The 15,643-nt window shown below is 36.6% G+C and overlaps 1 protein-coding gene across 2 annotated transcripts in view; it reads left to right on the top strand.

Annotated features, from left to right (window-relative positions):
• Nucleotides 1-14,882, top strand: part of LOC136258985 (early endosome antigen 1-like) — a 70,747-nt gene extending 55,865 nt beyond the window's left edge. The window contains exons 23-29 of one of the 2 annotated variants that reach the window (XM_066052382.1): nt 768-902; nt 1,449-1,595; nt 5,511-5,627; nt 12,553-12,693; nt 13,139-13,325; nt 14,071-14,262; nt 14,512-14,882. In XM_066052382.1, the coding sequence (XP_065908454.1) occupies nt 768-902; nt 1,449-1,595; nt 5,511-5,627; nt 12,553-12,693; nt 13,139-13,325; nt 14,071-14,262; nt 14,512-14,802 (1,210 nt within the window). In that variant the 3' untranslated portion in view covers nt 14,803-14,882. The remainder of the gene's footprint in view (nt 1-767; nt 903-1,448; nt 1,596-5,510; nt 5,628-12,552; nt 12,694-13,138; nt 13,326-14,070; nt 14,263-14,511) is intronic. The other variant, XM_066052393.1, reaches the window with a different exon arrangement.
• Nucleotides 14,883-15,643: the final 761 nt, after the last annotated feature.

The raw sequence follows: 15,643 nt of genomic DNA, 5'->3' as shown, positions 1-15,643 counted from the left end.
CATTATCATGAATGCCTACTTCTCCAGCGGAACAGCGATCATGCATGGCTACTAGTATGCGTACTACACAACATGTCAAAGTGAGCCATATAGTCAAACGTTCTCTATCCATAGCAAAAAAAAAAGATTAATTCGTTGTGGGCGCACACCCAATTATTAATTATTTTATGCAACGAATCGCAAACGTTTTCTCACGAATGAGGAAATAGTAGATCATTCATGAATGTTTTCTTCCGCGAATCATTCCCGTTATACGGTATATTAAAAATTATAAATTTAAAAATGAAGTAGGGATCCAAGTAATAAAAAGTAGTGAAACAAAAGATGAACAATGATAGCTATTGCAGCATAGCTCAGTGGGAAATCCCTACTTTGGAATTAAATCCCTACTTTGGCATTGAACACAAAATAATTGTTATGCCATGCCAAAGTAGGAGTTTCTCACTGAGCTATGCTGTAATAGCTACCATTGTTCATCTCTTATTTCACTACTTTTTATCGCTTGAATACCTACTTCATTTTTAAATTTATAATTTTTAATATACTAGCAACAGTAGTACCATACCAGCTCTTTGCCAGCTGTACATTCCAGTAAAGTATGAGGTAATCTGCTGCATAAGCCAATCACTGTTTTTTGACTTGCTCTGCTGCCATAGTTTGTATCACGTTACAGAAATGCTGTAAACTTGTGAATGATTCTTTTGTACTGTACATACTGTATAAATATGTTTATCACTTATAATGTTTGACACTATATGAACTTGTAGGTACAAAGAACTGCAAATTCAAAATGCAAAACTTTCTGAAGAGAGAACCAAACTTCTAAGCAATCAGGATATTGTATCGCATAAAGTGAAGGAGCTGAATACATGCCAAGATGAACTAAAACAATGTCACACCAAGTATGTATCTGTACTATTGAAACATGACAGCTGTGTTACTGTATCAACACCTACATTAATGTAGCAGTTAACCATGCAAGTATGGTCCTATTGCTGTATATAACTAATTGTACTCAGCAATTATACTGTACTCTGTACCTTTGATTAAGTATCTACAGTGTTAATTACTATTTGCAGTAGGTTCTTAATTGCTCAAACGGTAGGGTATTGACTTAATCTGAGTAGTATTGACAAAAGTGGATAATACATTTTAGAGTGCTACACTGTAAATTACTCTAGTACACTTACTCACATTAGCTACATACAAAGTAGTGAAAGTACACAGTCATTTTTGAAATTGGATAATCAGCATTTCGGTCCAAAGTGGTAATTTCTATACTGTACATTTTATAATAATAGGTACTTTGATTGTTGTATGTTATCTCAATAAATAAGGACTTGTAACAATACAGGTATATGATACACACCGTGTAAGTATAACTACGTATACTTCTCTTTGATAAGTACAACTACACATACCTCTCTTTGAAAGTTGTTTTGTTTTAGTTATAGTCAATTGGAAGCTCACCTTAAAGATGTTCTTAATGAAACATCATCATTAACAACTAAGGTCACTGAACTTCAAAAAAGCGATGATATTTTAAAACAGAAATTAGCACAGAAAGAAAAAGAGCTAAGAACATCTTATGAAAGGTATGTACTGTATTCATGCTGATTCAAAATATTTAATGTGATACTATACGTGCACTGTAAGTTTACTTCAGTTTCTAGACTGCATAGAAATGTTTAATATACTTTGGTGCTGGGTGATAACTCAATATTATCATAAAACCGCAGTAAATGATATCCAAAGTTTGGTGAAAGCGATATCAAGGCACACGGTAGTGTGTCGTGCGGCCCAAGAAGCCGGCACGCAACACCGTGAGTATATTGACAGGAAGAAAGAAAATGCGATTTTTGCACCTCCGTAGCTCTGTGCTGCCTTTACGAAACAAGACGATGTTTGCTGTGGACACACCTGCCAACTTCAGTATTCCACATACCGAATTTGAGCAAAATTGCGTCAAATGTTCCTGAGACATTGGACTTCAAAAATTGGCTTAATTTCTTCATTTTTTTCTTCTTTTTCTCTGTCTTTGTACACTTACAAAAACTGCCATAAAATGTGAACTCTATACCCGATTGCCTTGAAATTTGGCACACAGAAGGAGGGCATAAAGGCACATCAAAGTACCAAGTTTGGCTGGAATGTGATAAATAGGCGAAAAATTATCAGTGATTATTCATGAAAAATAACACCAATATGTTGTCACGCCTACAGGGTAAACCACTTATGGGAAGAAGCTGAAAATCGGTGTGTGAATAGGTTAACTATTGAACCTCAAACCTTTTGTGGTTTGAAAGAAATCGAGGTAAAAACCACGAAGGTACAACGAAAATACCAAGAGTGTTAACAATTATGCAATTGAGATTAGCTAATAAAAAAACGACTACTTGCCATGCCTTCCAGAAAAACCGCTTGGAGTAATGCTTTGAAAATCACTGTACAGATGGAGTAATTATCTTAGAAAGGCTCTTCAATGGTGTAGAAGAATCGGACTTAAAGCCACAGAGTTATAACACGAAATCCAACTAGTGCGAGATCAAGATACTCTAATAGAGCAGTCACCCTGAAGAGAGATCAGTTAGAAACAAGTAACCTGTATAGAGATCAGCTACAAACAAATCACCCTGTAGAAATATGTGCTGGGAACAAATCACCATGTAGAGGGTTTAGCTAGAAACAAATCATCCTTCAACTACAAACAATGAAATGAGAGTTTCAGCTACAGTTCAGTTATGTAAGAAGTCACCTTATTACCTATGTGAATATCGTTCAGTGCATGTTAAATATACAATTTAATCTGGCGAAAAGCTATACACACAATTGCTTCTTTTGTTCCACAATTCCTGCAATGAAGAAAAAGTTTATGGCTGGCTTTGTGGCTTACAAAACAAAAAGAAGTGATATCTAAACCAAAACAGCCAAGCTGTAAAAAAAGAAAGTGCGGCCCCCAAAAAAGGCCAGGGTGAAAAAATATGTGAAATCAAAGGTGGCGGCCAAGAAGGTGGCGGCCAAGAAGGTGGCTGTAATGGTAGGTTAATGGCAAAAAAATTTAATAACGATAATTCAGGTGAATTTGGTGCCGAATCTTAGGAGGCAACGCCCTGAATTGTCATTATTAAAATTTTTGCCATTAACCTACCATCACAGCCATTTCTTGATCACCACCTTTGATTTCACATCTTTTTCACTCTGGCCTTTTTGGGAGGCGCACTCTTTTTTACACCTTAGCTGTTTTGGTTTAGATCAATATTACCACAGTATTATTGCGCTTTCAGTATTAACCACATCACATGATGCCATTAAATAATAGGCTTGCAAATCAAGCTTAATACAGTATAGATACTCTAATAGAGCAATCAATCACTCTAATGTAATAGTCAATGATGCTGTTCACCCTTAAATCTGCATAAAACGTTTGAGGAATGAGTGTTTACACAAAATGGGCTTACATGGCCAGATAACTTGGCCTGCCAACTTTACAGTATTAGCTGATAAAGAATGGCAACTGATTTTATCGCAATTCCACATTTCATGCCTTGTCTGCCATCTTAATTAAAGTTTGAGTCATATGAGCTGTATATGGTCTTACTTGCCATTGAATGGTGAATCAGCCAAAGGTTATTTAGAGTAAATGGGATCAACTGGCGATGAGTTATGGGTCATTTTCTAAAGGTCTGTGTTGGAGTTGCGTACTTACAAACTGAAGTTTATTACCACGATGTGTTTTGGTCCTCATACTTTCATTGTAGGGTAAATCCCTAGGTATCACTTTAATCCTTATTACATCATGAGTAAACTGATGTTGATTATGTAGCCATAGGATAAACACTTCAAAAATTACAGCTCTTTGTTTACAACCATGCATAGCGATACAGTGGAACCTCGATTATCCAAACTAATTAGGGGGGAAGGGTGCTCGGATAATCGAAAGTACGTAAGATCGAATATCCGTACATTTATATACTGAGCTTTGCTGAACTACTCTAATAAAGCATACAAAATACCCTAATTGAGCAATCGATTTGTTGTTCAGATAATCGAGAGTTCGGTTAATCGGTATTCGGATAATCGAGGTTCCACTGTATTGGCCTATGCGACTTTGAGGTGTGCTCATGCACTTGTAATTACTGTAATTGAGTCATCAAATATACAGCAACGTACTGTAATATTGTGATAATGTTTTTCACAATATATCGTACAATTATGTATGTAGTCAACACCACCCAGCCCTAACTATGCTGTACATCATTTAGTGTATACTTCACTTTTTCCACTTAATAAAAGCTTTCTGTGACATTTCTTTAAACTGCCTTCAGTTGATTAACTTGTAGCAGTCCTTTTATGAGCAATTGATTTTATTTGATCAACAGACTGCTTACAGCGCATCTGTGTACCATGTAATTTTGTACTTGACGGTACCAGTGAATACCAGTGTGCAAAGAAATGCCTTGATTTTCTGTCTGTATGTATTTTGTTTTATATTCTGCTTGCATATGTCAATTTAGTTATTGTTAATACTTAATGGTATAGAATGCATTTTGTGTACATAATATACATAGCGTAAGTGACCTATTATTGAACGGTACCTATTATCGAACATAAAAATCATGTAACGTATTCGGAAGTTTACAATTTTATTCCGCATACTCGTAAGGTGTTTATATGGAGAATTCCAATAATGTAGCCTATTCTTAATGAGCTTTCCGTCCTTTAGAGTTTATGTGTGGACATCACAGCAGTCTTGATACTCATCACCACTGACGAAGAAATGAAGAAAAAGAACACAGGAATTGCCGTGAAAGAAGTACATGTACAACTCGAGCGTGACTTTGGCGGCGGAATTGGGCTTACTGTTTGTCATTTACCTGAGTAAAAGATGTATCCACGAAGACTGTACAGAAGGGGTTGTTGTAAACAAGGATAATAAGACTGTGTTATTGGTCGTAATGTGCTGATTTTTCACTGTACGCATTTTACACTAAACGATTCGCTGTTGTAACTCACAAGTGCATGCTTGTATCAAAACTATACTTCAGTTACAGTATCATGGTACTTCAGATAACACGTTGATATAATAGTTAAGAGTGTGTAGATTACACTGAAGTCACCACAGTAGAAAAGGTGCAAAACATTCGATAATTGATTAACGCAAATTAATGGGCGTTCGATAATCGGTATCGGTGTTCGATAATTCATATTTTACGGAATGCAGAAATCCACTCATAACACGGACACTAATCGGATACTATTACTCAAACTTACGTGAGGTATTCTACAAGAAAGGCGCTACCTCCTGGTTAAAAGTCGAGGTTGATACTACTTTCCCGGAGGTATTTATGAAGTAAAGTATAAACTTTGTTCGATAATCGGTCACTTACGCTACTGTATGTGTGTCATTAATTGTATCTTTTTGTTTCAAAATAAATGAATATTGGGTTGGAGTTACGTATACACTTATACATGTACGTATGTCTGGTTTGACAGAAATTATATTGTTTTAGGTTAAGTGTGCTGGAAACTCAACTTAAAGAGAGAACATCATTGTTACAAAAAGCTACTGAAGATTTTAAAAGCAAGTTAGCACAAAAAGATGAGGAACTAAAAACATCTTGTGAAAGGTATGCAAAGATTGTAATACATTCACTTTAACTTGCTAATAATTATAGTTTTGTATGTAAATATCAAATTTAGTATTTGAGCAGTTTGCTTAGTACAACAAGTAAATAATTCAAACAGTTTGAATGTGTTATTTTGCTTGAATTAGTGTGATTTGATTTTTAAAAAAATTATTAAGGCTTTACAGCATAAGTGTTGAAGGTCTGTAGGACACCTGATCTTACAGCCTGTTTAAAGTTGTTATACTAAGTATGTTTTGAAAAGTCGGAGAAAAGAGAAACTGGACCTGTGCAGTCTCAATTTGTAATACTCTTTACAATTATATACTGTAGTATTCCGAATGCACAGAATTACCTTTTCGCTAAAAGAATAACTGGTATGTGCAGAAGTACACTTAATCATATAGTATGGTAGTACTGTATACAGCTGTATTAAAGTTTGCACATTCTTACAAAAAAATGTTGGCCAGAAAACAGCTTCAAAATACCTTCACAGAACCTTGGCAGTTTTGGTCAGGTATAACCAAGCTCAAAAGTGCCTTTGGTACAATTCAAAATACGTCCAATAGGTCGCTATGAAATTTTATTCAGTGGAATTTTCTACTGACTGACTGACTGGCTGGCTGGCTGACTGACTGGCTGGCTGACTGACTGACTGACTGACTGACTGACTGACTGACTGACTGACTGACTGACTGACTGACTGACTGACTGACTGACTGACTGACTGACTGACTGACTGACTGACTGACTGACTGACTGACTGACTGACTGACTGACTGACTGACTGACTGACTGACTGACTGACTGACTGACTGACTGACTGACTGACTGACAGACCGACCGACCGACTGACTGACCGACCGACTAACTGGTGCCTTCAGTGACAAACATAGCTCAATAAATGGCTAAGGCTACGGGCTTTATTTTTCACTGCTAAACATTGTTTCAGTTCATCCTGACAGCTGCCTTTTGGCATACCGTGGTATATTCAATAGACTTATGTACCTTTGTCTTACTTTTTGTCCCATTTCTCTTCGCTGACAACAAGAGCTGTCAATTCGCAGTAGCATGTGATGGCTTTCCTATGTTTGTAATGGTAACTGTTCTGTAGTGACTGGATTGATTGCAGAGTAATGCAGAGGCACTTTTCTGCTACTGTTCTTCATTTGTAATGCTATGTAATGGGCTGAGCATAGTTGAAAACAAAGCGTAATGGCAACTTCACTTGATAGTTGGAGTACACATTGCATTTAAGTCTGGCACTATTCTTTCTTTTGATACAGTATGCATGGGTTCACCAGTAATCAAGACACATGGTAGTGTGTCATGCGGCCAAGAAAGCCGGCACATCACACTGTGAATATACAGAAAGATTGAAAACAGCTTTTTCACATGTGCATAGCTCCATGGCCCTTCCCTAAAGCACACCATTTTTGCATTATAGCTGTCTGCCAGGTAGGGTAGGCCACACAGCAAATTTGATTAAATTCGCAAAAGCTATTTGCGAGATATGGTATGGCATCCAAAGTTTCATTTTAATTTCTTCGTTTTTCTTCTTTTTCTTATGCCGTACAAAGGGTTCTCAATTTATTTTTGCAATCTTAGCAAAATTTTGCTATACACAATACAAACGTTTAACTCGATTACCTCGATCTTTGGCACAAATGAAGAGTGTTACAGTGGATTCATGTACCAAGTTTGCCCCAAATCTGAGGAATATCCAAGGAGTGATGAGCATTTATTGACAAAAAAAAGATCAAACTTCCGAGTATAAGAATATGTAACTTGAAAACTGGTGTGTAGATATGCTGATCATCATAGCAGTGCCTTTTGATAGTTTGAATAGTAATAGAGTTACAGTGACAAAGTTATAAAGCAAAAACCAAAAAGTGTAAATTGTGGGATCGAGATACTCAAAAAGAGCAGTCAGCATGGGGTAAAATAAGTGTACAAAAAATGTCGAGAAAAAAACTTGCCCGAGTTCGAACCAGGGGCCTCCATATCTAACACCCGCATCCTTAACCACTGAACCACTGCTGTCTTGGCTGATCACCTCACTTAATTTCTGCTTTATAAATGAAATTTCTAGTTTAAATCTACTTATAATTAAACTTTTGTAATTTCAGATCTACCAATAGAAGCACTAGATTGTTTTAGAACATTCTATGTATGTTCTATTAGGAGTCCTCAAAAAATTTGCTCTCTATCAGAGTATTACAATAAATATTGAAGTAAATCATTCAATGCAATGTAATGCATTTATAAATCTGTCTTCAATAATCATCATTGTGTATGCATAGAAGAGAAGAAATGTGAGTAAAAACAAACCTCAAAGTCAACCATAGGCTGGTTTTGGGGCCTTATAAAGTACAAAAAGAAGTGAAATTCACACAAAACAGCCAAGCTGTGAAAAAATGGTGCGGCCTTAAAAATCCTGGGTAAAGAAGTTGTGAAATCAAAGGTGGTGGCCAAGAAATGGCTGCAATGATGTTAATGCTAAAAATTTAATAATGGCTGTGTGCATTGTTAAAATTAACATCATTACAGCCATTTCTTGACTGCCGCTTTTGATTTCACAACTTTTTCACCCAAGCTTTTACTGTTTTTTCACAGCTTGGCTGTTTTTGTGTGGATAATTACATAATAAAGACAAACAAGTACAAGGAAAATAAGGTATTTTATATTTGATTGGGGATGAAAAGTAGTGAAACAAGGTAGCTCGCCTACACCTGAAGATATACTGGTGGACTTTTATCCCTAATTCAGTTCAGTCATGGATACAAACTGAAACACCGTAGGGATTACACGTCCATTAGTATATCTTCTGTGCAGGCAACCTGCCTTGCTTCACTAATTTTTATTTGTATGATCCCAAATTGAACTTAAAACTTTTTCTTTTACTTGTTACAAATATAATTTCTAGTCACAAGTACAAAAATATACAGTATACACTGAAATTATTGCTAAAAGCTTAGATGCTTTTTATCCAAATGGACAGGTACATGATCACACACTAGCACAACTGCAAAAAAATTTTCAATTTTTCTTTTTTGTACATATATTCTGTACAGTATGTGATATCTCTATACAGTAACTCACTATATTGTACTTTGCGTGGGAGGATCAAAGCGATGCCGCGTATCGTATTGTCCATAGAGTACTAATCAGCTGCATAACTGTACTGTATGAGTCATACAGTACAGTTATGCAGCTAATTGGGCAAATACAGTACAGTTATGCGCTTAATTGGGCTATTACAGCACACTTGGGCAAATACAGTACAGTTATCATTATGTAGAGAATTTATTTAAGGAATGTTACGTAAACAACACCCTGTAAATCGCTAAAACCAGCCAAAATAATCCTATGAGTTCACTCTATGGTTAGGAATAGATTGTATAAACACTTACTGATCGTCTGATCGTGGAGCTTTTTAAACACGACTTCACTAAGACAGCACGACTGATCACGTGCGTGACATTGTAAATCACTAAAACTAGCCAAATTAATCCTGTTAGTTCGTTCTATGACTAGAAATAGATTATATGAATACTTACTGATCAAGACACACGATAGTGTGTCGTGCGGCCCAAGAAGCCGGCGCGCCACACCGTGAGTATATTAACAGGAAGAAAGAAAACGCAATTTTCACACCTATGTAGCTCTGTGATCCCTTATCCGATTGGAACCAAATTTGCTAGAGACGTGCCGCCCAGTTAGGGGAGTCTACATACCAAATTTGAAGAAAATCGGTCCAGCCATTTCCGAGATACGAGCGAACAAAATTTCGTTTTAATTTCTTCGTTTTTTTCTTCTTCTTCATCTTCATTTCGCACACTTGGCAAAAGTCGCCATAAAACACGAATGCGTGCTCGGATTGGGCTGAAATTTGGCACACTTAAAGGGCTCATTAAGGCGGATCTCCGTACCAACTTTGGTAGGAATCCAATGAACATTCACGGAGTTATTACCGATTATTTGCGTAAAATAAGGTCGAAGGTCTGTCACGCCTACAGGGTAAACCCCTTGGAGGAATCAGTTGAAAATTGATATGTAGATGGAGCAACCATCATAGGAGTGCCTTTTTGTCGTTTGAAAGGAATCGGGATAAAGACCATTGAGATATGACACAAAACCCAACCTGTGTCAAAATTACGCGATCGATTTTTATGAATAAAAAAACTATTAGTTTTCGTGTCTACCAGGCAAACCGCTTAGAGCAATGAACTGAAAATCAGTATGTAGCTGGAATAATCATCATAGAAAGTTCTTGCAGTAGTACAGAAGAATCGGATTATAAATCACTGAGTTATGATTCGAAAGGCAACTACGTGCAGCAAATGCGAGATCGAGATACTCTAATAGAACAGTCACCCTAATAAAGCATTCAGCTGCATGTATAATTTACACAGTTATATTACATTGCAAGTTATTCTGTATAGGGAATTCAGCTACAAACAAGTCACCCTGTAGTCAGATCAGCTAGAAGAAGGTACCTAATAGAGAGTTCAGCTACAAAGAAGCCATCATGTAGAGAGTTCAGCTCAAATAAATCACCCTGTAGAGAATTCAGCTACAAACAAATTGCCCTGTAGAGAGATCAGCTAGAAGAAGTTACCTTGTAGAGAGTTCAGTTACAAAGAAACAATCATGCAAAGAGTTTAGCTGCAAACAAATCACCCAGTAGAAAGTTCCGCTATGAACAGATCACACTATAGAGAGTTGAGTTAGAAACAAGTCATCCTGTAGAGAGATCAGCTAGAAACAAGTCACCCTGTAGAGAGTTCAGCTAGAAGAAGTTACATTGTAGAGAGTTCAGCTACAAAGAAACTACCATGTACAGAGTTCAGCTGCAAACAAATTGCCCTGTAGAGAATTCAGCTACAAACAAATCACCCTGTAGAAAGATCAGCTAGAAGAAGTTACCTTGTAGAGAGTTTAGCTACAAACAAATCACCCTGTAGAGGATTCAGCTACAAACAAGTCACACTGTAGAGAGTTCAGCTAGAAGAAGTTACATTGTAGAGAGTTCAGCTACAAAGAAACTACCATGTAGAGAGTTCAGCTGCAAACAAATTGCCCTGTAGAGAATTCAGCTACAAACAAATCACCCTGTAGAAAGATCATCTAGAAGAAGTTACCTTGTAGAGAGTTCAGCTACAAACAAATCACCCGTAGAGAGTTCAGCTAGAAACAAGTTACCCTGTAGAGAGTTCAGCTAGAAGAAGTTACATTGTAGAGAGTTCAGCTACAAAGAAACTACCATGTAGAGAGTTCAGCTGCAAACAAATTGCCCTGTAGAGAATTCAGCTACAAACAAATCACCCTGTAGAAAGATCATCTAGAAGAAGTTACCTTGTAGAGAGTTCAGCTACAAACAAATCACCCTGTAGAGAGTTCAGCTAGAAACAAGTTACCCTGTAGAGAGTTCAGCTAGAAGAAGTTACATTGTAGAGAGTTCAGCTACAAAGAAACTACCATGTAGAGAGTTCAGCTGCAAACAAATTGCCCTGTAGAAAATTCAGCTACAAACAAATCACCCTGTAGAAAGATCATCTAGAAGAAGTTACCTTGTAGAGAGTTCAGCTACAAACAAATCACCCTGTAGAGAGTTCAACTACAAACAAGTTACCCTGTAGAGAGTTCAGCTAGAAGAAGTTACATTGTAGAGAGTTCAGCTACAAAGAAACTACCATGTAGAGAGTTCAGCTGCAAACAAATTGCCCTGTAGAGAATTCAGCTACAAACAAATCACCCTGTAGAAAGATCATCTAGAAGAAGTTACCTTGTAGAGAGTTCAGCTACAAACAAATCAACCTGTAGAGAGTTCAGCTAGAAACAAGTTACACTGTAGAGAGATCAGCTAGAAACAAGTCACCCTGTAGAGAGTTCAGCTAGAAGAAGTCACATTGTAGAGAGTTCAGCTACAAAGAAACTACCATGTAGAGAGTTCAGCTGCAAACAAATTGCCCTGTAGAGACAAACAAATCACCCTGTAGAAAGATCAGCTAGAAGAAGTTACCTTGTAGAGAGTTCAGCTACAAACAAATCACCCTGTAGAGAGTTCAGCTACAAGCAAGTCATCCGGTAGAGAGATCAGCTAGAAGGATCACCTTGCAGAGAGGTCAGCTACAAAGAAATCATCCTGCTTCATCTTTTCTTCTTCCTGTAGTAAAGAAAAAATGACAGGTTAAAAAACCCTAAAGTTAGCCATAGGCCGGCTTTGGGGTATACAAATACAAAAAGAAGTGAAATCTAATCCTAAATAGCCAAGCTGTAAAAAAAGAGTGCGGCCCTGAGAAAGGCTATGGTGAAAAAAGATGTGAAATCCAAGGTGGCGGCCAAGAAATGGCTGTGATGGTAGGTTAATGGTAAAACATTTAATAACAACAATTCAGGTGAATTTGGTGCCGCTTGGTCTTGGCACAAAATTCACCTGAATTGTCGTTATTAAAATTTTTACCATTAACCTACCATCACAGCCATTTCTTGGCCGCCACCTTGGATTTCACATCTTTTTTCACCATTGCCTTTCTCAGGGCCGCACTCTTTTTTTACAGCTTGGCTGTTTTGGATTAGATATCCTTATCACTGAAAATCGCAGCTGTTTGAGTGCAAAAAAAAAAAAAAAAGTACTAGAGAAAATCGCTCCAAGCCAGACGACCAGGAAGTACAATATAACACTTAAAACACTGCCTTGCTTGTGTGTACGAAAATACAGTACTCGGGGGGTGTCGTGAGGCAAATACAGCACTCAGCTTTGCCTCGTGCTGTATTAGCCTCTTGACACACACCCTCATACCGTATTTTCTGTACACACACATGGCGGTGCTTTAACTATAACATACTGTACATACCAGAGCACTGCAATGTGTACTGGCTACTTTATTATAGACATTAAAGATTATTATTTATACTACTGCAGGTACAAAGAACTACAAGCTCGGTATGCTCTTAAAAAAAAGGATAGACCTCAAAGTGGTAATGAAACTTTGCAAGTAATTGTAGCACAAAAAGATAAAGAACTAAAGCACTGTAAAGAAGAATTGAAGAAATGTAAAGATGCGTAAGTATACATGTTGATTTCTGAGTAGTGTATATTATACAGTGTGCCCATCACAAATGGTACAGTAATATGGTGATGTACTAATGGGTACAATACTTACTAGCTAATACTTCATGAATGTCAGTTACATAATGCCTTGTATGTAAAATAATACCCTTTATTTAGAAATTACTACCAAATTGTTTTAGTTCTTTTATTTGTCTCTGTATGTATGGTACAGGGTATTTCTTCAACTGCATACACTGTACAAACACACTGAATGGTAGGAGTGTATGTACTTGTAAATATATGTATGTGAGCACATTATAGTGCATGTATTTTTGATGCTACTGTACAGTACGTACATGTATTGTAACACATTCACATCAAATATACACTTTGCACTTGGTGAAATCATGCAAAATATTTTATACAACAGTACTTCAAAATACTTTTGCATGTGTAGGTTGCTTGCACTTGAAGAAAAATCTTATCAACTTACAAATGCATTTACCACAGCTGGTGAAGGTAGTGTTTTGGATATTAGTAAACGTTATCGACATCTTCAACATAACAAAAGATCTGCTGCAGCTAGGGCCATCAAGAAATCTTGTGGTACTGATGCCAGGGAGCACATTTGTGGCCAAATTATGGTGTGTGAAGAATACCATAGTATTAAGAGTATATAATGAGGGAGGAGAGTGTGTAACTGTGCTACTGTATACGCTGTGAAAAATGAGCCTGTAAAGTAGCCCACATACCTTTGTTTCCTCTCATGAGCATGACAGTTGTTGATTGGCCAGATTTAACACGTTAGTAATTCAAGGCAGATGATCCGCATGAGCTGAAGCTCCATCGAGATGGGAAGGCAGGGAATGGCGATTTTGATGAAATCTTGAATGAAGACATCACATGAGAGGTTGACATTTATGACGACACAGAGTACAACACACATGAGGAACTGCAACTGGTCTCTGTGTGTGTGTGTGTTGACTGTGTCTTTCTCTTTGTACTAAGTTCCTCTGCACAATGCAGCATACAATAGTTTTCTCAAATGTACTTTTCTTTCACTGAGTAGCTTCTGGAATCACGTGTACTTGCATGTACACAAAGTGCATCCCTTGCACTTATAATCATTCACTAATCAATGCAAATCACTGAGTTGTTTGAATGATGCCATAAGACTTTACGGGTTCATTTCTTACAGCGTATAGTGCATCTCCCTCCCCATTATATTCTCTTGGTAGTATTACATGTACAATGTATATTGTATTTTTAAATCATGCTAGTTCGTGATTACTTTTGTGAAATACTTCACCTTTGCACCAATGTTATATAAATTTTTGTATTGTTTTCTACATGCATAAATTTATCTTAAGTACGTACCTCTCTGTGTAGACTGCTTATGAAGAAGCCAAGGAAATGACGTTATCTAAAGCAAGAGATTGCATTGATGAATGTTTATTCAAATTACACTCATCTGAAGACTTGCCTTTTGAAAAAGAATTGTTACAAACTTGTATGATACTACTAAGTTATGTCCAAAAGGATGAAATGTTGAAAAACAATGCCATTCATACCATTGAGGAGGTAAGGGTATTAAATTGTACCAGAATAGTGTATAATAAGCCATCCTGATTTTTTTTATAAATGTGGAGGTTACTGTACATGTACTATGATTATTTTTACGGTTGGTATGGACTGTTTGTGTATACATGAATTGATTAATGCCATAACCATAAAATTGATTCACTACTGTTGTATGAATTGCCTTATACTACCATATAAACTTACCCCATAATTGTGATCTTGGATTTTAAAATGTGGGTGTTAATTTAGAAACTGAAGACATGCAGTGCAAAAACATTGTCTACTTTATCACAACCTGTGTTAGATTATTACAAAGAACTAGCAGCACTTACATGGTGTGCAGTTGCCAGACCTATTCCAATGGTAATGGCTACACAACCAGAGTGTTATACAAAAGACTTTCATGATTTGAAAGATGGGGAAGATGGTGATGATGGTAAACAAATCAACTATGTGTATCCAGTACTGTACAGTAGTAATGAGTGGCCAAGACAAGTAGCACAAGAAGGAAGAGTTGTACTTAAACACCAACACACATGATAATATGTATGTGCATATACTGTACACTATGCCATCTCTTGAGATCCAAATCAACAGTTACAAAGTTTCATGATAAAAAGATTTCATAATGTTGCTAAAGTGGTCTGTTGGGTGCATGTATGTCACAGGTGTAAATTTTAGTCATATCACACAATAGTTGGTTACCAATTTTATTTCTATATGCACACAAGTACGTAATTTACTATATGTGAATAAATATTGAATGACACATACTCCATGTGATGTCTGATGAAGTGATTAATGTAATAATTATATATAGCTATATACCCTTAAAACCTGTACCAGGTCAGTATGACATGATTACTACCAACAATTGCATTAATTAATAACTTCGAGGTACAGGGGTGGAATAAAGTATTCCTTGATGGATGGGGATTTAAACAATATTGAAGTGTTTGGGGAAAGGGGTAGACAAACCAATTTTCACAACCCACTTCAGTTTTTAAAGGTATTATTGTACGTAACTCTTAATGCATATACGAATCATACTAATGTAGTCATATCAAAGTACCAAATTACACAAATCTTCATTTATCAATTTTATGTACAGCCCATTGGTGGATATGCACCTTTGGAAACATCAAAATACTTACATGGCTGGGTTTCCACAAAGAAGTCTTCCGTGCTCAATCTCTTTTGCATTTTTTCAATGGTTCATACAGTAACTACACTGTACAGTAGATCCTCAGTTATCTGAACAGTTTTGTTCTTATAGTTAGCCAAAAGTGTTCAGACAAGTGAAATTGTTAGGATAATTGAAGCCCATTGATTTATATACAGCTTTGTTCAACTACTCCAATAGAATAGTCATTTATTAATC

Source organism: Dysidea avara, chromosome 1 (assembly GCF_963678975.1).
Source record: "Dysidea avara chromosome 1, odDysAvar1.4, whole genome shotgun sequence".
Lineage (NCBI taxonomy): Eukaryota > Metazoa > Porifera > Demospongiae > Dictyoceratida > Dysideidae > Dysidea > Dysidea avara.
Note: the sequence above shows the minus strand (reverse complement) of the source record. Positions and strands in the feature narration are given on the sequence as shown.